Source organism: Cucurbita moschata, unplaced genomic scaffold, assembly GCF_002738365.1.
Source record: "Cucurbita moschata cultivar Rifu unplaced genomic scaffold, Cmos_1.0 Cmo_Scf00050, whole genome shotgun sequence".
NCBI classification, from domain to species: Eukaryota; Viridiplantae; Streptophyta; class Magnoliopsida; order Cucurbitales; family Cucurbitaceae; genus Cucurbita; species Cucurbita moschata.
The window spans coordinates 1155886-1178020 of NW_019268566.1; the positions used below are offsets into that span (position 1 = coordinate 1155886).

The 22135-nt window shown below is 33.6% G+C and overlaps 3 protein-coding genes and 1 long non-coding RNA gene across 9 annotated transcripts in view; 2 read left to right on the forward strand and 2 right to left on the reverse strand.

The window, feature by feature from the left end:
* Positions 1-1207: 1207 nt before the first annotated feature.
* Positions 1208-12831, reverse strand: LOC111435583 (probable GABA transporter 2). The gene is made up of 8 exons (XM_023072987.1): positions 12565-12831; positions 12259-12489; positions 11698-11795; positions 11125-11311; positions 10897-11027; positions 9834-10070; positions 9569-9757; positions 1208-1463 (listed from the first exon to the last, which is right to left on the reverse strand). Exons 1-8 carry the CDS (start codon positions 12641-12643, stop codon positions 1266-1268), a joined length of 1350 nt encoding a protein of 449 aa, XP_022928755.1. The 5' UTR covers positions 12644-12831; the 3' UTR covers positions 1208-1265.
* On the forward strand, positions 5958-6737 carry LOC111435584. Its single transcript, XR_002709095.1, has 2 exons — positions 5958-6328; positions 6406-6737. It is a non-coding gene; the product is annotated as an uncharacterized LOC111435584 (long non-coding RNA).
* Positions 12832-14085: 1254 nt separating the features above from the next.
* On the reverse strand, positions 14086-17262 carry LOC111435735 (protein trichome birefringence-like 23). Its single transcript, XM_023073236.1, has 4 exons — positions 17159-17262; positions 16504-16734; positions 15352-15629; positions 14086-15217 (listed from the first exon to the last, which is right to left on the reverse strand). The coding sequence occupies exons 2-4, from the start codon at positions 16730-16732 to the stop codon at positions 14444-14446; spliced, it is 1281 nt and encodes a 426-aa protein (XP_022929004.1). The 5' UTR covers positions 16733-16734; positions 17159-17262; the 3' UTR covers positions 14086-14443.
* Positions 17263-19349: 2087 nt separating this feature from the next.
* Positions 19350-22135, forward strand: part of LOC111435682 (protein SPA1-RELATED 2-like) — an 8489-nt gene continuing 5703 nt past the window's right edge. For 3 of the 6 annotated variants that reach the window (XR_002709108.1, XR_002709109.1, XM_023073145.1), the window contains exons 1-2: positions 19350-19743; positions 20242-21763. Coding sequence is in view for 4 of the 6 variants with exons in the window: in XM_023073145.1 (XP_022928913.1) it covers positions 19697-19743; positions 20242-21763 (1569 nt within the window). In the remaining 2 variants the exon portion in view is untranslated. The remainder of the gene's footprint in view (positions 19744-20241; positions 21764-22135) is intronic. The other 3 variants (XM_023073149.1, XM_023073148.1, XM_023073147.1) reach the window with 3 other exon arrangements.

Genomic DNA, 22135 nt, shown 5'->3' on the forward strand with positions numbered 1-22135 from the left:
TTTAATTTTGTGTAATCTTTTTTTAACGACATTGTTTATTAGCCTCTCTCTATGCATGTGATGCATGCGAAGACGTGCTCTCATCTTCTGTTCTTTTTTAAATAATATAATATGTTTTAAATTATTGAGATAATGTGATCTCGCTTTCCACTTTTGCTTTATTTTAGTATTTAATAAACAAATTTTTTTTATTTTTTTATTTCAATATCAAATTAATAAAGTTATTAATATAAATTAGAGATAAATACGTGGAAATAAATATATAGCAATATTTTCCATTAAATTTTAACGGTGTTTTATCGGTTTGTTCTTTTATGGGAATTTTTATTATACTTCGGTTATTTTGAGCTGATTTTAAATGAAATTAGTGAAAATAGCTACCATTATTTTGGCTCGACGACAATCCGTACAGAAAAGAGCACAAGACTTACCCTAAGATGATTTACAGTCGAAGGGATCCTCCTCTTGTATTAGCCAAGCTTTTCAACGTCGGTTATGACAATTTTGGGCCATGGATTTCGTTTCGGACTCTCGCCCGAAAATTTTGCAGACCTCTCTCCCTCTTTCCTGTTGGATGATGAAAGTCCGACATTGGTTAATTTAAGGAATGATCATGGGTTTATAATCCAGGAATATTCTCTCCATTGATAATGAGACATTTTGGAAAGCTCAAAGCAAAGCCTTGAGCGCTTACACGGAAAGTGGACAATAACATACCATTGTGGAGAGTCGTATTCGTATTCGTCTAACATTTCCTTCCTTGTTTTTTCTTTTTGCACGTGCTTTGAGTGTTGGCTGAAGGAGGGTGAGGACTTCGTTGCTAATGATTTGGACGTATGGTGGAGGCTGGGGAATGTGATTTCACGTGGGCCACAGGAATTTCCAGCGACTGTGTATTTAATTCGTGATCGTTACAATAAAGAAAGAAGTCCCGTCACGCACACCTCTTTGATTATATACAAAAATCCTCTTTTCGACTCTTTGTTTATGTTAAGAATGAGATAGGAAATAGAATTGAGAAGATCTATATTATCATTCATATTTGATATTCTTTAAATAGGATACAAAAAGTACAAATTAAAAAAATATAAAATAATTAAATATTAAAAATAAAATAAAATATACGGTAAATCAAATCATAAATAAAAAATATTATGATATAATAGCTAAGACTAGAAATTATATCTCAATACTTATAAAATCCATGAAGTTCAAACCATTTGCAGTCATATTATTACCTTAAATTCGACGAAAGACAACATTAATCAAACCACATGACTACTAAAAAGTTTAAACTTCTTGGCATCCAAAACCAAGTTCCTAATAGAAGCAAAGCATCCCAAAAGTCCTACACCAGAGAATGCAACAACAATGAACACATTGACCCAATAAGTTATCGACGTTACCGGAGGCTTATGAGTGATGTTGTAGAGAACCATCGGAAGAACGAAGTCGAGCGGGATGTGTTGGCTTTTTGGCCTTGATCTCATTTTAATTAATTTCAATCAATTAATTGATGTTTTGATGATAACAAACCTACTTTTTAATTATTAATTATTTTCAGTATTTTGAACTGTCCAACAGTATAAGGTCGGGAATAACAATTTCAACGACTTTTCAATTACTCAAATCAGAGCTAAAACGAAGAAATTACAGTCGAGACAACATACCCGACGTGATGATGTGGCAGCAAAATCAAAATGATGGACAAATCAAGATATATCAAAGTATGACATTTATGATTTTTGGAGAGTAACAAATGGTGGAGTTTTTCTTATTACTATATTTTTAAATAAAGTTATTTTTACAAAATATAAATTTGAATCTAACCGTTACTCACATCGATTTTTATTATTACTATATTATATTATTATATTATTATATTTTAAAATTTTGGTGGTTACTCACATAGTTTTTATTATTATTATATTATTATATTTATAATAAATTTTGAATTTCATTTGACCGTTACTCACATAACTTTTTATTATTATTATATTATATTACTATTATATTAAAATTTTGAAATAAATGAATTTAGAAAATTTTCTTATTTATTTACTTTTAATCTCCACCTTCCATTATTCCTAACACAATCCAATGGTCAATATTCAATCCTACATTTTGCCACTTTTCTCCTCTATATAAACTCATCTTCCCCACATTTTAAAATACACAACTTACATACATCTCCAATCCTCATTTGTTCAAAGTCTCCATTGTTTGTTGCTCTCTCCAAGCTTACAAGTTTATTTCTTTTCATCTTATTCTTGAGAGGGATTATTTTTGTATTGTGAGGAAATAGTTGTGAGTATCCCAAATTGTAAATCTACTCTTTGAGAGAGTTGTGGTGTGTTATTATCAAACTCAAATACTTGTATCGGTTTGATCCTGCGCCGTGGAAAGGATTGAGTTTGCTCTTGAACTCGTAAAAAGAGCGGTGTAGCGGTTTGACTCAGATCCGTGGAAAGAGTCGAGAAAGTTCTTTATTCAAATTCCCAAGAGGCGCTTGGGGAGTGGAGTAGGTCGAGTTTGACCGAACCACTATAAAACTACGGTGTCATTTTCTCTAACTCTTTTCTACTTAATTTCAAAATTATTATTGTGATTTATTGCATGTTCTACTTGATTATTGTTTTGACTTGAATTACTTTGTTATAGTAATTATCATCTTCTACTTATTTGCAAAAAGTTTCATCATTAGAAAAATTAATCACGTTTAAACACTTTTATCGTTAAAACCCTATTCACCCCCCCTCTAGGGTTGCCATACCGATCCAACAATTGGTATCAGAGCAGGTTGCTCCTATAGATTTTTTATCTAAACTTTATTGTTCGAGCTTATGGCAAACCTACGTGTTAAAAATGGTTTTAGTGAAGGACAATCAACTTCTAGGCCACCTTATTTTGATGGAACAAATTATACATGTTGGAAAGCTAGGATGAAAATTTATTTGCAATCCGTTGATTATCAATTGTGGTTAAATGTTAGTAATGGTCCTTACATTCCAATAAAAATTGTTAATAATATTGAGGTGTCTAAATTAGAAAATGAATTTGATGAGCATGATATGAAAAAATGTTCTTTGAATGCTAGTGCTATCAATTGTCTGTATTGTGCCTTAAGTAATGATGAATTTAATAGAGTATGTATGTGTTCTTCGGCATATGAAATTTGGAAAACTCTTGAAGTAACTCATGAGGGAACCAATCAAGTTAAAGAAACAAAAATTAGCATGTTAGTTCATAATTATGAACTATTTAAAATGGAGGAAAATGAACCTATTGGTGATATGTTTACTAGATTTACTAATATTTTAAATGCTTTGAAAAATCTTGGAAAAGTATATTCTACTTCCGAAAATGTAAGAAAAATTCTTAGGTCTCTGCCTAAAAGTTGGGAGGCAAAAGTGACGGCGATTCAAGAAGCAAAGGATCTCACAAAGCTTCCTTTGGATGAACTAGTTGGTTCTCTCATGACACATGAGATTACCATGAACGGGCACATGGAAGAAGAATCCAAAAAGAAGAAAAGTATAGCCCTAAAGTCCATCAAAGTTGACTCTGAAGATGAGGACGTCCTTGATGAAGATGATGTCGCCTACTTCACACGTAAGTATAAAAATTTTATTAAAAGGAAGAAACAATTAAAAAAACATTTCACAAATCAAAAAGAGTCAAAAGGTGAAAAGAGCAAAAACGATGAGGTAATATGTTATGAATGTAAAAAGCCGGGTCATATAAGAACGGATTGTCCTCTCCTCAAATCATCTAAGAAATCCAAGAAGAAAGCAATGAAGGCTACTTGGGATGATAGTGATGAAAGTGCAAGTGGAAGTGATGAAGAAGTAGCAAATTTTTGCTTCATGGCTCATAGTGACAAAGAGGATGAACAAGAAGATGAACAAGAAGATGAGGTAACTCTTGAATCTCTTTCTTATCATGAATTATTTAAACTTGTTGATGAGATGACAATTGATTTAGAAAAACTTAGTTCAAAGTATGTTGTGCTTAAAAAGAAATATAAGACTTCAATTATTGAAAATAAGTCTTTACTAAATGAAATTTCTTGCTTAAAAGAGAAGTATCATAATATTGTTAAAATTGATGTACCTTGTGAAAAGCATGTATTTGATTGTGATGAGAAAAATGCATTACTTGATAAAGTCAAGTCTCTTGAGCATGATTGTTGTGAAAAAGATAAATTAATTAAATTGCTCAAAGAAAATGAATCAAATAATTTGCAAGAACTTGGTAGGGCTAAGGAGTCTATTAAAATGTTAACAATAGGTGCTCAAAAATTAGATAAAATACTTGAAGGAGGTAAGTCATATGGTGATAAAAGAGGATTAGGCTATATTGATGAATGTTCTACACCTTCAAGTTCTAAAACAATATTTGTTAAAGCATCCCCTATCTTGTCTAAATCTAGCAATAAATTTGTATCTAAGTATGATAAATCTAGATTTGTGCCTATATGTCATTATTGTGGTGTTGAAGGTCATATTAGACCTAAGTGCTTTAAATTGAAAAATTCTCAAAACATTCCTTTAGGAAGAAAAGTTTCTCAAAATACAAAATTTAACAATGTTTTAGAAAATAATTTTTCGAATAAAAATAGAATACACAAATTTAGTCCAAGAAATAAATTATTGCATAATGTTGTTTGTTTTTCATGTGGTAAGTTTGGACATAAAGATTATTCTTGTTACTTATCTAAATACAATGTCTTTAATATGAATGCAAATATGAAATGGATTCCTAAATTTGTGAACACTAACTTTCTAGGACCCAAACAAGTATGGGTACCAAAATGTCAATTTTGAATATCCTTGTTTTTAGGTTTGTTTGAAAGCCTCCAAGAAAAATAAGTGGTACTTGGATAGTGGCTGCTCAAGACACATGACGGGTAATCCATCCAAGTTTGTGAATCTTTCCAAGAAGGATGGTGGCTTAGTAACCTTTGGTGATAACAAGAAGGGTAAAATAATTGGTAAGGGTACTATAGGTAATGACTCTTGTACTCTCATTGAAAATGTATTGTTAGTTGATGGTTTAAAGCATGACTTACTTAGCATTAGTCAATTATGTGATAAAGGTTTTAGAGTTGTATTTGATAAGAATAATTGCATAATTGAAAATGCTAGTGATAGAAAAGTTTTGTTTGTAGGAAATAGAGATGATAATGTGTATACTATTGATTTGAATGATTGTCCTACAAATGATAAATGTCTTTCGGTTTTGCTTGATAACTCTTGGCTATGGCATAGAAGACTAGGACATGCTAGTATGTACTTGATTTCAAATATTTCAAAAAATTCATTAGTTAGAGGTCTTCCTCAACTTAAATTTGAAAAAGATAAAATTTGTGACGCTTGTCAAATGGGTAAGCAAACTAAGTCTTCTTTCAAATCTAAAAATATGATTTCTACTATTAGACCTCTTCAACTACTCCATATGGACTTATTTGGCCCTTCTAAAATAGCTAGTTATGGAGGAAATTATTATGCTTTTGTTATAGTGGATGATTTTTCAAGATTTACTTGGGTTTTGATGATAAAACATAAGAATGATGCTTTGAAAAGATTTGCTAGTTTTGTAAAAAGAGTTCAAAATGAAAAAGGATTTTTAATTACTAAAATTAGAAGTGACCATGGAGGAGAATTTAACAGTGTTGCCTTTGAAAAATTTTGTGAAGATAATGGTCTTTCTCATGACTTCTCCTCTCCAAGGACTCCTCAACAAAACGGTGTGGTTGAAAGGAAAAATCGTACTTTACAAGAATTTGCTAGATCAATGTTAAATGAGTATGATTTACCTAAATATTTTTGGGCGGAAGCCGTTAATACCGCTTGTTATATTTTAAATAGAGTTTTAATTAGACCTTCATTAAATAAAACTCCTTATGAACTTTGGCATAACAAAATTCCAAATGTTGGGTATTTCAAAGTTTTTGGTTGTAAATGTTTTATTTTGAACAACAAAGAAAAGCTTGGAAAGTTTGATTCAAAAACGGATATTGGTATTTTTCTTGGCTATTCATCTACTAGTAAAGCTTATAGAATTTTCAATAAGAGAACTCTAATTATTGAAGAATCTATGCATGTGGTATTTGATGAATCTTGCAATAATATTTCTAATGAGTCTATTTGTAGTGATGATTTAGAAAGAAATTTTGGAGACTTACTCGTTAGTGACAACGGCAAGGAAATTGTTACGAGTAAAGAAGAGGTGAGCTTAAAGGAAGAAGGTTCTTCATCAATGCCAAAAGAATGGAGGTATGCCTTGTCTCATCCCAAAGACTTGATTCTTGGTGATCTCGAACAAGGTGTGAAAACTCGCTCTTCTATTAATTTATTTAATAATCTTGCTTTTGTTTCTCAAATTGAACCAAAAAGTCTTAAGGATGCCGAAAATGATGAGTTTTGGATTTTAGCCATGCAAGAAGAGCTAAATCAATTTGAAAGGAACAAAGTTTGGGAATTAGTCCCGAGGCCATCTAATACTTCTATTATTGGAACCAAATGGGTTTTTAGAAATAAAATGGATGAAAATGGGAATATCATGAGAAATAAAGCTAGACTTGTAGCTCAAGGTTATTGTCAAGAGGAAGGCATAGATTATGAAGAAACTTTTGCACCCGTTGCTAGATTAGAAGCTATTAGAATGTTACTTGCTTTTGCTTCTTACAAAAATTTTGTATTATATCAAATGGATGTGAAAAGTGCATTTTTGAATGGTTATATTATGGAGGAAGTTTATGTAGAACAACCTCCCGGATTTGAAAATGTAGAATTTCCTCATCATGTCTATAAGTTGAAAAAGGCTCTTTATGGCTTAAAACAAGCTCCAAGAGCTTGGTATGATAGACTTAGTAATTTTCTTATTGGGAATGATTTTAAAATGGGCAAACTCGACACTACACTCTTTATTAAGATTAAAGAAAACGATATGCTATTGGTGCAAATATATGTGGATGATATCATATTTGGTTCTACTAATCCTTCTTTATGTGAAGAATTTGCTAAATGTATGCATAGTGAGTTTGAGATGAGTATGATGGGAGAACTTAGTTTCTTTCTTGGACTTCAAATCAAACAACTCAAGGATGGTATCTTCATCAATCAAGAGAAATACACTAAAGATTTGCTCAAAAGATTCAAGTTCAATGGAGGTAAGATTGCAAGAACTCCCATGAGCACATCCACTAAGCTTGACAAGGATGAAAAAGGTAAAAGTGTGGATATTAAAACTTATCGAGGTATGATTGGATCTTTACTTTACTTGACCGCTAGTAGACCCGATATTATGTTTAGTGTATGTCTTTGTGCTAGATTTCAATCTTGTCCTAAGGAATCTCATTTACATGCCGTTAAGAGAATATTTAAATATTTGCTTGGAACTATTGATCTAGGATTGTGGTATCCTAGAAATGTTGAATTTAAATTGATAGGATATTCTGATGCGGATTTTGCCGGAAGCTTACTTGATCGTAAAAGTACTAGTGGAACTTGTCAATTTCTTGGTAGTTCCTTAGTTTCTTGGTTTAGTAAAAAGCAAAATTCGGTTGCTTTATCTACTACCGAAGCGGAATATATTGCGGTTGCTAGTTGTTGTGCTCAAATTCTTTGGATGAAACAAACTCTTTGTGATTTTGGATTAAAGTTTCATAGTGTGCCTATATTTTGTGATAATACAAGTGCTATTAATTTAACTAAAAATCCTATTCATCATTCTAGAACTAAACATATTGACATTAGACATCATTTTATTAGAGAGCTTGTGCAAAATGGACATATTATTCTTGATTTTGTAAACTCTAATAATCAACTAGCCGATATTTTCACCAAGCCATTGAATGAAGAAATTTTTTGCAAAAATAGGCTTGAGCTTGGTATTATTCGTTGTGATATATCTTGAATTTTATAAATTTTTGAATGCATGTTTTTAGGGGGAGCCATTACGTCATTCTTAAATGTATTCTCTTTCGATTGTTCTTTTTGATGATTACAAAGGGGGAGAAAATTAAGAAAAATATGCTCTAAGTTTGTTGTTTTATTATTTATGAATCATTTACTTGTTTTATGTTTTCATAATTTCTTGAGGCATTAATATAGGGGAGAATATGCTTGAGTAAAATTTATGATAATATATTAGCATATTAGTATTATTACATGGATGGTGTATTACCTTGGTTTTTATGAATTTTTCTTAAAATGGTTTGTCATCATCAAAAAGGGGGAGATTGTTGGCTTTTTGGCCTTGATCTCATTTTAATTAATTTCAATCAATTAATTGATGTTTTGATGATAACAAACCTACTTTTTAATTATTAACTATTTTCAGTATTTTGAACTGTCCACAGTATAAGGTCGGGAATAACGATTTCAATGACTTTTCAATTACTCAAATCAGAGCTAAAACGAAGAAATTACAGTCGAGACAACATACCCGGCGTGATGATGTGGCAGCAAAATCAAAATGATGGACAAATCAAGATATATCAAAGTATGACATTTATGATTTTTGGAGAGTAACAAATGGTGGAGTTTTTCTTATTACTATATTTTTAAATAAAGTTATTTTTACAAAATATAAATTTGAATCTAACCGTTACTCACATCGATTTTTATTATTACTATATTATATTATTATATTATTATATTTTAAAATTTTGGTGGTTACTCACATAGTTTTTATTATTATTATATTATTATATTTATAATAAATTTTGAATTTCATTTGACCGTTACTCACATAACTTTTTATTATTATTATATTATATTACTATTATATTAAAATTTTGAAATAAATGAATTTAGAAAATTTTCTTATTTATTTACTTTTAATCTCCACCTTCCATTATTCCTAACACAATCCAATGGTCAATATTCAATCCTACATTTTGCCACTTTTCTCCTCTATATAAACTCATCTTCCCCACATTTTAAAATACACAACTTACATACATCTCCAATCCTCATTTGTTCAAAGTCTCCATTGTTTGTTGCTCTCTCCAAGCTTACAAGTTCATTTCTTTTCATCTTATTCTTGAGAGGGATTATTTTTGTATTGTGAGGAAATAGTTGTGAGTATCCCAAATTGTAAATCTACTCTTTGAGAGAGTTGTGGTGTGTTATTATCAAACTCAAATACTTGTATCGGTTTGATCCTGCGCCGTGGAAAGGATTGAGTTTGCTCTTGAACTCGTAAAAAGAGCGGTGTAGCGGTTTGACTCAGATCCGTGGAAAGAGTCGAGAAAGTTCTTTATTCAAATTCCCAAGAGGCGCTTGGGGAGTGGAGTAGGTCGAGTTTGACCGAACCACTATAAAACTACGGTGTCATTTTCTCTAACTCTTTTCTACTTAATTTCAAAATTATTATTGTGATTTATTGCATGTTCTACTTGATTATTGTTTTGACTTGAATTACTTTGTTATAGTAATTATCATCTTCTACTTATTTGCAAAAAGTTTCATCATTAGAAAAATTAATCACGTTTAAACACTTTTATCGTTAAAACCCTATTCACCCCCCCTCTAGGGTTGCCATACCGATCCAACAGGATGAACCCGATAGCTCCAACGATGCTATTAATGTCACCAAAGAATGGAAACATGGCTGCAAAGAATCCACACAATGACATGTACAATGTCCTCAAAATCAGCCTAGGAATCAGGTTTCTTCTTGAGAACACTCCTTGTTTTGCATCAGCTGATCGTTTCTCCATGATCTCATAAGCCACTTGGGCATAAACCTGTACGAGATCAACAGAAAACTAAAAACAAAATCGTTATCGAGTAAAGCTTTGATGGGTGGTGCATGATTCGAACCATTCCGATGGCGAGAAGCTGGAGGAGAATGAAGAGGACGGCGAAGAGGAGAATCCAAGTCGGAGCCAAAGGAGATTGATTTTTAGGCAATAAGTTCTTCAAGATATTTGAATTGGATTCATTGCCAAAAACCCAATACCCAGAAGCTGCTGATGAGTAGAATGTGATGAATATCACAATGTAACACATGATGAGCCCTTTCACCATCTTCCCACCCACCGGTGGTGCAAGAGTGGCCTGGATGATCACTCAATTAATAAAAATATCTCTAAATTTAAAATAACATTAGTTTTGAACCAATCGATTAATACTTTGTTTAAAAAATATTATTTCTGAGTAATTAAAAAATACCCAATTTTTTTAAAATATTGAATTATATCCTTCACGTTGGTATTATGTTCAGAAAATACCCACGAATATTTAAAAATAATATTAACGTCTTTAATAGTTATAAAAAGTTCTTACTGTCCATATATATCTATACCTCCTCATCTCTTCCCTCAATAAGTTACCATTAATGTTAATTTAGAAAACTTATGGGTATGTTTTAAACGTGATGCTAAGATTTTTTTGTGCATTTCGAAATTCTTAAAAGGGTTTAAGGGTACTAAAGAAATTTTTAAAAATTAGACAGTATTTTTTATACGGGTTTGGAAGTTAAAAAGGTATTTTTTTGAAATAAAATATCAACCGTTCCTATGGATTAGTAACAATCCCGGTATTTTCGAAACTTTGAACTGTTTTTATGGAGCACTACCAATCTGGGTATTTTCGAAATTTCTTGAAAGTTTAAGGGTATGTTTGAACTTTTTTTTCGGGTAAGTTTAAGGTATTATTTAGACTTTTGAAAATTTAAAGATATCTCTCAAACAAAATACAAAGTTTAATAGTATTTTTATTAATTTATATATAAATTAATACCGGAACTCAGTTGACTGAAGCATAATAATCAAATCGAAACTCGAAACTCAAACCATAAGGGATTGAACCCGAAAAACAAGGAAAAAACGGGATTAAAACAAGAAGAATGTGGTTAAAAAGTGAGGTAAAAAGACTAACTTACTTGAATTTCAGGAAGAATGCCATTGCCAAAAATGGCAGCAAAGATAGAAATGGAAGTGAAGGCAGTAAAAAGCCTAGCAGAGAGTGTTGATTCCAAAGAATAACCCTTGGATGGAACATTATCCGATGTACCTGCATGCATGCATGGATATTTCATAACAACAAAACATAATTAGCTTGAATTAAACATGATTAATTAGCGTAATTAAGAAGTAATTAAATGAATTACCTGCAAGAATGGAAGCAAAAGCGATTAAGAAGGCATAGGCGAGGCTGAGAAGAAGGGAAACAAAGTTGATATATCTGAGGGAGTGGAAGGAAGGAAGCTGAGATATGAGTATCATTCCCACTGTCACCATTGCTATGAAATGGTACAATTTCAGTTCCCCTTCTGGATGAATGTTTGAATACATCAACTTCTCTCGTCCCCAACAATCATCAAAACACCACACAAACAAATAACAACGTCGTCAGTCAATTGAATCAAGGTTTACGCTCGAATATAGAGATGTTTAAAAAATTCGAGAACCCTAAAAACTCAATTAACCCAGTTCAATCCGTACAACTTCGTTTGTATTATACACTTATTTGGATCGAGTTTGATTCAAATAAATGAAAATTGTATAAATTGGGTTGAACTGAACCAACCTAAAATTAACTCATTTATGGTTAACTGGTAAATATAAACAATTATTATACATATATTTATTTACTTTTTATTTAATTTAGAAAATTAAAAGTATTTTAAAAATAAAATATTTTTGTATAAATAAAATATAAAATTTACAAATATTTATATTACCTCTAAGCATTCTCCACCAAGCAAAATTGCGGCGACTCCCACTCCCGTGTTGACAGCTGCTTGTATGAACACGACAAAGTACAGCATCCATCCTGACCCTATTAATTACCAAAATATTTTTATTTAATTCCATTTTTCTCAATATTTATATTTTATTTTAATTTATTTTAGAGAAAATAGAATGATTAATTGTTGAGACTAAAAAAAGAGAACATAATTTTGACAAACGAGCCTTAATGAGGCTTGGATCATCATGGTGTTGCTATAATGCTTAATGATGGAATCGAATTTCGCTTCACTTGATTTCGTTCTATCTTTTTTTTCAATGAAATATTAATTTTGTTGAAAATGTAATTAAAAATTCACTTTCACTAGAAGAAAACTCCGAGGGGTATATGTAATTTATAATGTTTCACTAATACCAAACCTTTCGAAGTGAAACTAAAAATAAATTCATGGGAGCTAAGTGAGCTGAAATTGTACCATAAATTTCAGCTGGTTGTATTGACACGAGGAGTTAGATTGTTTTTTTTTTTTTTTGGCACATTAAAAAACGGTTACCCAAGACGTCGGCGGCGAGTTCCCGGAAGCGGATGTGGCGGCGGCCCTGTTTCTCGCAGAGCTCCAGCACCTTGGACAAGAGGTAGTACGAGTAGAAAGTCACCGCCGCCATGATCGTCAAGCACACAAATCCAACTCCCCAACCCAATCCTCGGAAGGCGAACGGCAGAGTGAGAATCGGCGGCCCGACGATCGCCGTCGTCAAGTGGAATCCGGCATGCCACCACTGCCCTGTTTGTACAGAAAAAAGCGATCAATTACCGACGCGTTCGAATTTGTTGAAAGGGGAAAATTGTGATTCCAAACCTTTGGATTCGAGGACGAAGGCAGCTCCGGCGTCGGGAGAAAGCTCTGAGATGGATTCCGCCGGAGGAAGCTCTGCCATGGATTAGGGAAAGAAAGAAACAGAATTGGAAGGAAGATGGTGGTGGGTGTTGTTCTTGGCGTGTGGTTTCTGAATAGAAACGGCGGCGGAAAATGGAATTGGTTGGGTTTGTGTTAATGGGTTGGAAATTGGAGCTCTGTAGTGAATGCCTTTTGAGAAGACGTTGATCGAATCAGGGCTTTAATGGAACGTGTAGGATCGGAATATGGTTTTATTTTTAATTTTAACCAATATATTTTTTAAATAATATTCCTAGCCATCCCCTTTAAACTCTAGGGTATATATATATATAGATATGTATATATATTATTTATTTATTTATTAAAAATATTATACTTGGGTAACTCAAACTATTCAACCGAACCCATCAAAATTGAGTTGGATTAGATTTTTTTTTTCTTTGGGTTAGATTGAATTTTTCGAAAATAAAAAATTTGATTCGATTTCTGATGTATTGTAACCTATAAATATTTTAGATTTGAATTTCATAAAATTTTAGTCATTAATGTAACCGTGTAACATGTATTATAAATAAGTATAATTTTTTTAAACAATTAAAGAAAAAGAACAATCTGACAATTTGACATCTCAATTCAATCCAATCCAACTCCAACACAATTGGGTTAGGGTTGGATTGTGAATGTTCGGGTTAACCAATCCAGCCAACCTAAAATTCCAATCCAACCCCAACCCAATTTCAGTGGGTTGGGGTTGGATTGTGAATGCTCGGGTTACCAACCCAGCTAACCTGAAATTTCAATCCACTCCTAAGCCAATTGGGTTGAGTTGGATTAGATTGTGAACTCTATTAGAGTTGCTCGAGTTACCAATCCAATCAACCTGAAATTTCAAATTGGTCTAAAACACTTTCCAGCTCAATCCATATATATTCCTAGTTTCACCATTTGTGCTCTAATATTAATTCACGTGTTATATTTTTTTAAAAATTCTTTTGAGTAGTGCCATTCCAAAATTTATAAATATAAAGGGATATTTTGTAGAAAAAATATAATGAGAAAAATTAATAATAATTAAAAAAAAAAAAAAACCCTTATCTAGGAATTGGTCAAGGAATTTTTACTAATGTACTAAATGTCAAATAAAACCAATAAATTTGACAAATATTCTTCATATTTATATATAAAAATAAAAAGAAAAAGCCAAACAAGTGAAAAAGAAAAAGTTAAATTACATACTTTATTAAATTCCATAATTACCTTGCGCGAAGGATATATGGTAGATTATGGGTTAGATATCATTTACTTTTACCAGTGGCCATTTAAAGCAATTTAAATAAAGACATTATTTAAAATATATATTCAAAGGGTGCAATATATATATATAAAGACATTATTTAAAATTTAAATATCCTTGTTGTCTCCATGATATTTATTCTTTACCTTCACAAACAACTCAAATAAAAAAAAAATGAAAGTCCCTGTTCAAATCTGCAAAAAGATTACATGATTATTCACTCTTCTTTTCTCCCCCAGTGTTTATGGAAGGGCCACTGAACAAGTTAAATCAGTCCCGGACCCGTTAAGCTCGAACGAGGCCTCAGGACTATAGTTACAAAGATTTGACAACCTTTGAATGCTCAAACTAGGACAGGAAATATGCTCTATTTGATGCATAAGAATATACGAAACTAAGCTAACTCATAGAAATGGCTGTGTGTTTAATAGAGATAGAGATAGAGATGAACCTCCTAAAGCATTGTTCCAGAGATCAAGAGTGTGCCTTCTTGTAGCAAAATCTTGTGCTCGTGCTCATGCTCATGCTCGTCGTTGCTGATGTTTCCTATTCGTTTAGCAGCATCTCCATGATCACGTCGTTCCATGCGTCAATCGGTCCGGGTAGGCACCAATGCAAGCAATCTGTCTGCACTTTTGCATTTTTGTCATGTGCAAATGGTTGGAACTCTCTGTATGAACCCGGATGCCCATCCGGCCTCAACAATGAAAGCTCGGTCAGGTCAAGGAGTTTAAGATTCAACCCAACTCGAGATGCTTTTGCTTCTGCCTTCTTGATCTCCTCCAACTCGATGTTGCGCAGAATTTTGGTTAGATCTTTCAGTTCAATCTCACCTTCTTTAAACGGCACCCTTCGATCGCACGTTCCTCCGGTCGACCACTCCCCATTTTCAAAGTGGTCAGGGGTTGATGCTCTCATGAATATCATACCCTTATGCTTGGATGTTAGAATAAAGTTCAATGCAGACCTGAGAACTCTACGATAGGCAAATTCAATACCTAGCTCTGTATAGTTCTTTCTTGGGCAAGAATGGCAGCCTAATACTTTGTTCTTCTCATAGTATATTGCAGGTTTCACAAACCACTTACCACTAGAAATTATCATGTAGTCTAGCCGGTGGAACTCGTCTGTCCATTTCTTATCGAGTACGTCGAGATGCAGCTCGACTTCCGATGTAGACACACCGTTATAATCTTCAAATATAGCAGCTTCTGCTAGGAAAGGTGACCAAACAACTGAAATGGTGAAGTTGTATGATGGAAACCACCATTTTTTAGACTTGTATTCTTCATCATGGTAGATATAAATAGCTACTTCCACCTGAGAACAATGTAAAAGTAAGGCTACTCCTTGATCATGGTATCTAAAAGGCTAAAGAGAAGAATGTAGCCATGGAACTCAATGCACCAGTAAGTCCAGATTCATGGACGATCATACAACGTATTATTACATACCGTTGATAGCATGCACAGCATTGATTGAACATGGTTTCGAGATATCGAATCTCCGATCAACGCCCATGTTTTGTCCCTCATCGTCTCCAGAAATCTTTGTGGATCGAACTTTGGTAGTTGACAATCCCGTGGCTGCCATCTCCAGTATAGGTATTCTGTATCTGGCCGCCCATTCTTCATACAATTTTGATGGGCTTCAATATGGGGGCAGCTCTCATTGTTGTACACAGGACCTGATGGATTTGGGATCCACTCTCCAACAAAAAGATTACACTTCCCTGCACCAAGTTCAATTCAACCAAAATTGTAAAACTTCAGTACCTAAAGAGAAGAGGAGACAAAGAAAAGAAAATGAACAGTACACTTCAAAACAGATTGTGGACAAGAAGTACGTGAGATCTCGATTGGAGAGAGGAACGAGTGTCAACGAGGATGCTGGCCCCAAAGGGGGTGGATTGTGAGATCCCACATCGGTTGGAGAGGGAAACGAAACACTCTTTATAAAGGGGTGGAAGAACTCTCCCTAGCAAATGCGTTTTAAAAAACCTTGAGGGGAAGCCCGAAAGAGAAGCCTAAAGAGGACAATATCTACTAGCGGTAGGTTTGGGCTGTTACAGTTAGTATCATAGCCAGACGGGCGGTGTACCAGCGTCATGACACAGAGCTCCGAAGGGGGTGGACACCGAGTAATGTGCCAGCGAAAACGTTGGGCCCCCGAAAAGGTGGATTGTGAGATCCCACATCGATTGGAGAGAAGAACGAGTGCCAGCAATAACGTTGAGCCATGAAGGGAGTGGATTGTGAGAACCCACATCGGTTGGAGAGGGGAACAAAACACTAATTACAAGAGGGAGGAAACCTCTCCCTAGTAGACGAATTTTAAAAGTCTTGAGGGGAAGCTCAAAAAGGAAAACCCGAAAAAAACAATATCTGCTAGCGGCAACAGAGAAGCTATTCATCACTCAACAACAGAGTAACTCAACATTCAACACCAAACTTAAAGAAAATCATGGCAGTAGAATATCAGCATTGCACAGAGACAGAAAAATCCCCATATTTTGATTGAAACTACAGCACAAGAACAGCAAATAGTTAAGAATCTACGAACCTAATCCAAACACAATAACATAAAAGAGAGCATCAGTTGATCACCTTCGAGTGGTTTCTGAATCTTATTCACCCAAGCTTCAAAATGAGTATCCAAAATCGAAGAAATGATATTCTTCTCAGTGAATGAGGTATCCAAATTCGCTGGAATGTCACCGAAACCAGCGAAGAGGAAACGAAAAGCAATACCCATTAAGAGAATAGGAAGAAGGAGCTTTAGCATCAGTAACTGGTTGTGTTTGAAAGGAAACAGTAGCTTCCAATTGAACTTCATCTCTGAAACAACAATACCCAGTTCAAAATCGTATCTAATGGACCTAAAACCCAAAGCTCAATACTCTAAATCACAGCGATTCCATTAGAACACATAACAAAAGGGGAACCAAAATTCCTCCCGCAGCAACATGGATCGTTCCCTAACAATCGAGTCCAGAAGAAAGTGAAGGCGAAACAGATGCTCAAATTGAGGCATTAATGATCAAGGGAGGCGATACAGAGTAAAACGAAATGCCAGCCAGTTGCAGAAACAAAGTGAATGGAAAAATTAATGTATTAATTCGCTAATAGTTTTCCATTTTGAGTAATGAAATCATAGCATCATCGATACGGTGCATGAACACGACGAATATATGGAGATTTGAGGTAAGACTACGAATTACAGCTAATGAATCTATGATTCCGAAGAGATAGAATTTAATACCACCACGGCCCCTTTCAGACGGCGTATCCTCTAGATTGGACCCTATTGTGACATGGCGAAACGGTCGAAATCGCTGCCGGGGAACGGTGAGGACTTCTTCCGAGAGTCGGTGGCTTGGCTTTCACGTCAAAAATTCATGGAATTTTTTTTTTTTTTCTTTCTCCTCTCAAAATAATTTGACTGTTTCTTTTGTTCATATTCATCACTTAATCTCAATTTTCACTCTCAAACTTTAATTTATTAAATTTGACCACATATTTTAGAATTATTACAATTTCTACCATTAATTCGATTTTTTTAATTTATGCATTATTTTTTAATAAAAAAAATATAAAAATTTTAAAATCCTAAAAATTCTAAAGATTTTAAATTGATATAATTATTTACTTCGGTTTTAATTTATTCTAACATAATTTTTATGAAATAAATTTTATTAGTAAATATGAATTTTTATTTTTTTAAATTGTTCTAAATCAATTTTTAGACTTTAATTGATAATTATAAGGAGAAAAAAAATATATTAAGCAGTATAAATGTGGAAAGTAATAACATATCTCCATATAACCTAATTAACATTACTATATTTAAAATGATTGCAATTAAACTTAAATTTGATAATTAAAATAAAATATTGTTAATTATGGCTGGAACCAGGAGAATTAAGTGCATAAGTGGTAACGTTTTTCAGATTTGAATCTCATATTTGGCCATCTACATGATCGCATTACCTATTTATGTTAAATTATTTTTAAAAATTAAATCATTTTAACCTATTTTATTTTTACTTACATGTTTCTGACCATTTTAAGAAGTCAAGCATACAATATTCCAAAAAAACAATTGAGTTTAGTCAATTGATGACTCCAAATTACATAATCAAAGCATGTACCTAAAATTAGAAAGGCCAGCTCAGCAACTGTCGTACGTGGATTTGGAAATGCCAACTCAGCGAATGGAGCGTGTGAACACGTGTAGAGTTAAGATATTGATATTTATAAAATATGAATATTTATTAATTTTAATCATTTTTAGATATATTCTTATCATTACTTTTCTTTTAATATTTAAATTATTTTACTATTTTTTAATTAACCTTTCTTGAAAAAAAACATAAATGAGGAGAAATGATTGGGAATGTTTAGCTCGAACAACCCGACCTAAACCATAAAAGTTGGGTTGGATTATTTTTTTTTTTCCTAATTTGTGGTCGGTTGAATTTTTTAAACATTTAAAAATTGGTCGAAGGGTTGACACTTTTACAATCGAGTCAACCCAACCAACCCAAAATAGGGTTTACAACCCAACAATCATACTAATGGTACTGTAAAGATTAAGAATAATTGACATTTGTAGTACATATTAGTAATGCAATATAACTTATAAATATTAGTTTTATGAAATTTCAATTATTAATGTAATAGATAGGTAGATAAGTATGATTTTTAAATAATTAAAAAAATAACTTCGTAACACGACCAAACCAGAAAATAGAGGGTTGAACTCAGTTGTGTTGTGATTTCTATTTGACTTACTCGAGTCATCAACCCAAATTTCAAGTTGGTCCAAAAGATTTCAACAAACACAAATAATTTTCGGTTGAACGAAAATTAGAGTCAAATTATCATGGATATTGTCTTTTATTTATCAATCGTAGAAGACCTATTAAATAAAATAAAATATAATCAAGAGGGACCATACTTAGCCTCATCCAACCATTAGATGATTTACACGTGTCCACTTCACTTTTCCTCTCAAATCTGCGCCGGTTCGATGAGTTGGCCGAGTCTCCACGTCGGCACCCTGTCTCACCGACGTGGCTTCACCACCACCTATAGTTAAAATCTTCTGAACCTAAGAGCTGGATTATTATTAATATATTATTATTATTAGTAGTAGTAGTACGTGCTTTAATATTATTTTTTAAGCTATAGTTCTTTCAATATACTTCAGTGCTACAATGAAAATTCATTCATAACAGTAAGAAAAGATTATCATAAAAAAAAAAAAAAATTGTATAATATTATGACTTTTAATTTTAATTAATCCAAATTTCAAACCCAGACATAACTCTGAGAGGCACGTGAGGAGAGCATGATCCCTTCGAAATGTTTTTTTTATATTTTTAAATTGGGGTTAAAAAATAAAATTAAGCCACAAATTTACGACCAAAAAATTATTTATTTTAATTTTGTTGCGGATGAGAAAGAAAAGATATTTTGCTTTTCTGCTTTGTATCGGCCGTTGTGTCACACGTATCTCTCTCTATAATTTTTTTTTTTTTTGCTGCTTTCTTCTTCCCAGTGCTATCTAGGGTTTTTGTTCTGCTTAATTTCTTGTTTATTTTTTGTTCTTTGGTTGTTTTGGCGTGGTTCTTAGTTTGTCGGATAATTGCTGAAGTAGATTGTTAATTGAGCGTTTTTTCCCCTTCAAATTTCTGGTGGGGAAATCATTACTGTTTGGCGGCTGGGAAAGTGAAGATGGTTTGTGGATGGAGGTGGCAGTGTTTCTATTGCAGTTTTTCTGTTTTAATTTTGACAGATGCCGGGAATTCGTGCTCGGAGCAGGTTAGAGGTGAGTTCTTATCGGTAACTATTAAGGCTATATGCACGAGTTTTGGAATGTTCACTTTTTTTTTTTTCCCAATTAAATTCTATTCTGATTCCCAGATGGATCATTGTTGGTTTTTTTCTGAAAAAATTATTTAGGGGAATTGATTTTTATTGTACTGAATTTGGGTGTTTATTGATTCTTTTGTGTTTTGGTGTTCCTGTTCGTAATGATTGAAGGTAGGGAATGGATAGTGTAATCCACATTCTTTTTGATGCTTTTGTGGGTGGGCTGTTCCCTGTTGTGGGTGTCAACGGGACGTTATTTTAGTTCAGTGTAAATGAATCATTGCATTTCTTTAACCTCGAGTTTCCTGCTTCTGCTGCTCAACCATTTTGAATGACCTATGTTTCCGGATTGTGCTGTACCTTTAAATATGTTAGTTGTATTTGTAGTTTCTATCTACGGTTCTTTCCTTAAAGAGGACTTGAAAAAAAATTGGTTCTCTGATTTTAATATTCTATTTGTGGTAGCAGGGCAGTCAAGTACGTGAAAGAATGTGAAGTTAGTCTGGAGAGAATGGAAGAAGTGAGTGAGGAAATGACGCTATTGGATGCGGCGGAGGATGCACATGTCCAAAATAAGGTTAGGCAAGATGCTCAGGAGAATGAGTTTTCACTGAAACCTGAAAATACCAATGTGGTTGAATCACAAGAAATGCTTATTCCCATTGACGGTGGCTATTCACAGGATTATCCTCATGAATTTACTGAAATTTTAGAGGGTAAGAATCTGAGTAGGTGTAAAAACACTGTGAAGTTATCTGATCAACCAGAGTGCAGTCCTCAGTGTATGGATGATGCTGGCGTAATGGTTGAAGAGCTAACTGTGAAAAATCAGAACGATTCCAATTTAGCAATTATTGGTCCATCGAACAATAGAGCACGACTGCTTTCTAGGCATAATCAGTGGCAGCATCTTTACCAGCTGGCAAGTGGTTCAGGCAGTGGGAGTTCACGTATGGATACTTCTTACAAGAACAATGGTCAGACAGTAACCCCTGGCATAGAGACCGGTGGGTACACATCTTTTCCTGAGGCTTTCGCTGGAAGAGCCAATCGTAATGATTGTGGAGAGAAATTGGAAGAAACGAAGGCTATTGACAATAAGGGTGGTGATGCTCATGGCAGCATTCGGACCAAGATTCTATCAAAATCGGGCTTTCCTGAATTTTTTGTTAAAAATACCTTGAAGGGGAAGGGAATCATTCGTAGAGGTATACCACTGGAGGGCTTTAATGTAGAACATAGAAACCCTAAGAATGCAAGGAATGCTGGTGGCATTACATTGGCATCTGACTCATCATTACAGCATGACGTTAAGCCTGTCATACCCTCCTTGAATAGGAAATCTGAGCGTAAATTTCGGGGTTCTGCTTTAGATGGCATTAGTCTGAGAGATTGGCTTAAAGTTCCCCACCACAAAGTAAATAAAAGCGAATGCTTGTATATATTTAAGCACGTAGTGGAGCTGGTGGATCGTTATCATGCACGGGGGGTTTTGTTGCATGACTTACGTCCATGTTCTTTCAGGATATTGACGACGAACGAGATAAGGTACTTTGGAACTTTTATTCAATTAAAAACAGCGGAAAGTCTAATGGTTAAAGATAGTCAGTGTTCAGATAGCCATCAGACTCAGAAAAGGCCGTTAGAGCAAGGGAACTTTCTGTCATTTGGTGTATCTCCAAAAAAACAAAAAGATGTCCAGAATATGAGTCTTATGGCCCAACATCCTCACTTTCCTTCAGAATCTGGTGTCAATCTTGAAACTGCAAATACGAGGGTCTGCAATAAGAATGCTTCGGAAAATTATAATGAACATTTTGCTGAACAGGGGGTTAGGAGCAAGCCTGCTGGCCCTTGTGCATACGATTCTTCCCTGACTCCAATAAGTGGCCTATTGGAAGAGAAGTGGTATGCAAGTCCAGAGGAACTTAATGCAGGATGCTGCTCACCTAAATCAAATATATTCTCTCTTGGTGTTCTTCTTTTTGAGGTGAGAAGATAGTTGTGGTTAATTGATATGAAGAAGTTGACTGTGTTTTCATTGTTTCATAGAATGTTGAATATGCTTCTATCAATAAATTTGGGTTAAAGTAGTTTTTATCCAATATCCATGAACTAGAAAGTTAAGAGGTTTTAATTATTCTTGATAAGGGTTCAGTGAAACTGTTGATAAGTACAAAGTTTCTCAAAAAATTGAACAACCTACGATGTGCAGCTATGCATAGAATTCTAATTTTTATTTACGCTATTTGATTAATAGCTTCTGTCAAGTTTAGCCTTATGTGTCTTTTTTTCCTCCTCTCTTGTTGTTTGGTTTTTTTTTTTTTTTTTTTTTTTTTGTGGTGGTACTGGTGGTGGTGTG

Bases quoted from the DNA above. Each gene is read 5' to 3' on its own strand.
- LOC111435583 (XM_023072987.1), bottom strand. From the start codon at position 12,643: ATGGCAGAGCTTCCTCCGGCGGAATCCATCTCAGAGCTTTCTCCCGAC. The intron at 11,312-11,697 runs GTAATATAAATA...GGACGAGAGAAG, and splicing joins TTGGTGGAGAATGCTTAGAG to TTGATGTATTCAAACATTCA. The intron at 1,464-9,568 runs ATCCTGTTGGAT...AAAAGCCAACAC, and splicing joins TCGTTGGAGCTATCGGGTTC to ATCCCGCTCGACTTCGTTCT.
- LOC111435735 (XM_023073236.1), bottom strand. From the start codon at position 16,732: ATGAAGTTCAATTGGAAGCTACTGTTTCCTTTCAAACACAACCAGTTA. The intron at 15,630-16,503 runs GTGATCAACTGA...AACTTGGTGCAG, and splicing joins GATTCAGAAACCACTCGAAG to GGAAGTGTAATCTTTTTGTT. The intron at 15,218-15,351 runs GTATGTAATAAT...CATTGTTCTCAG, and splicing joins TGCTGTGCATGCTATCAACG to GTGGAAGTAGCTATTTATAT.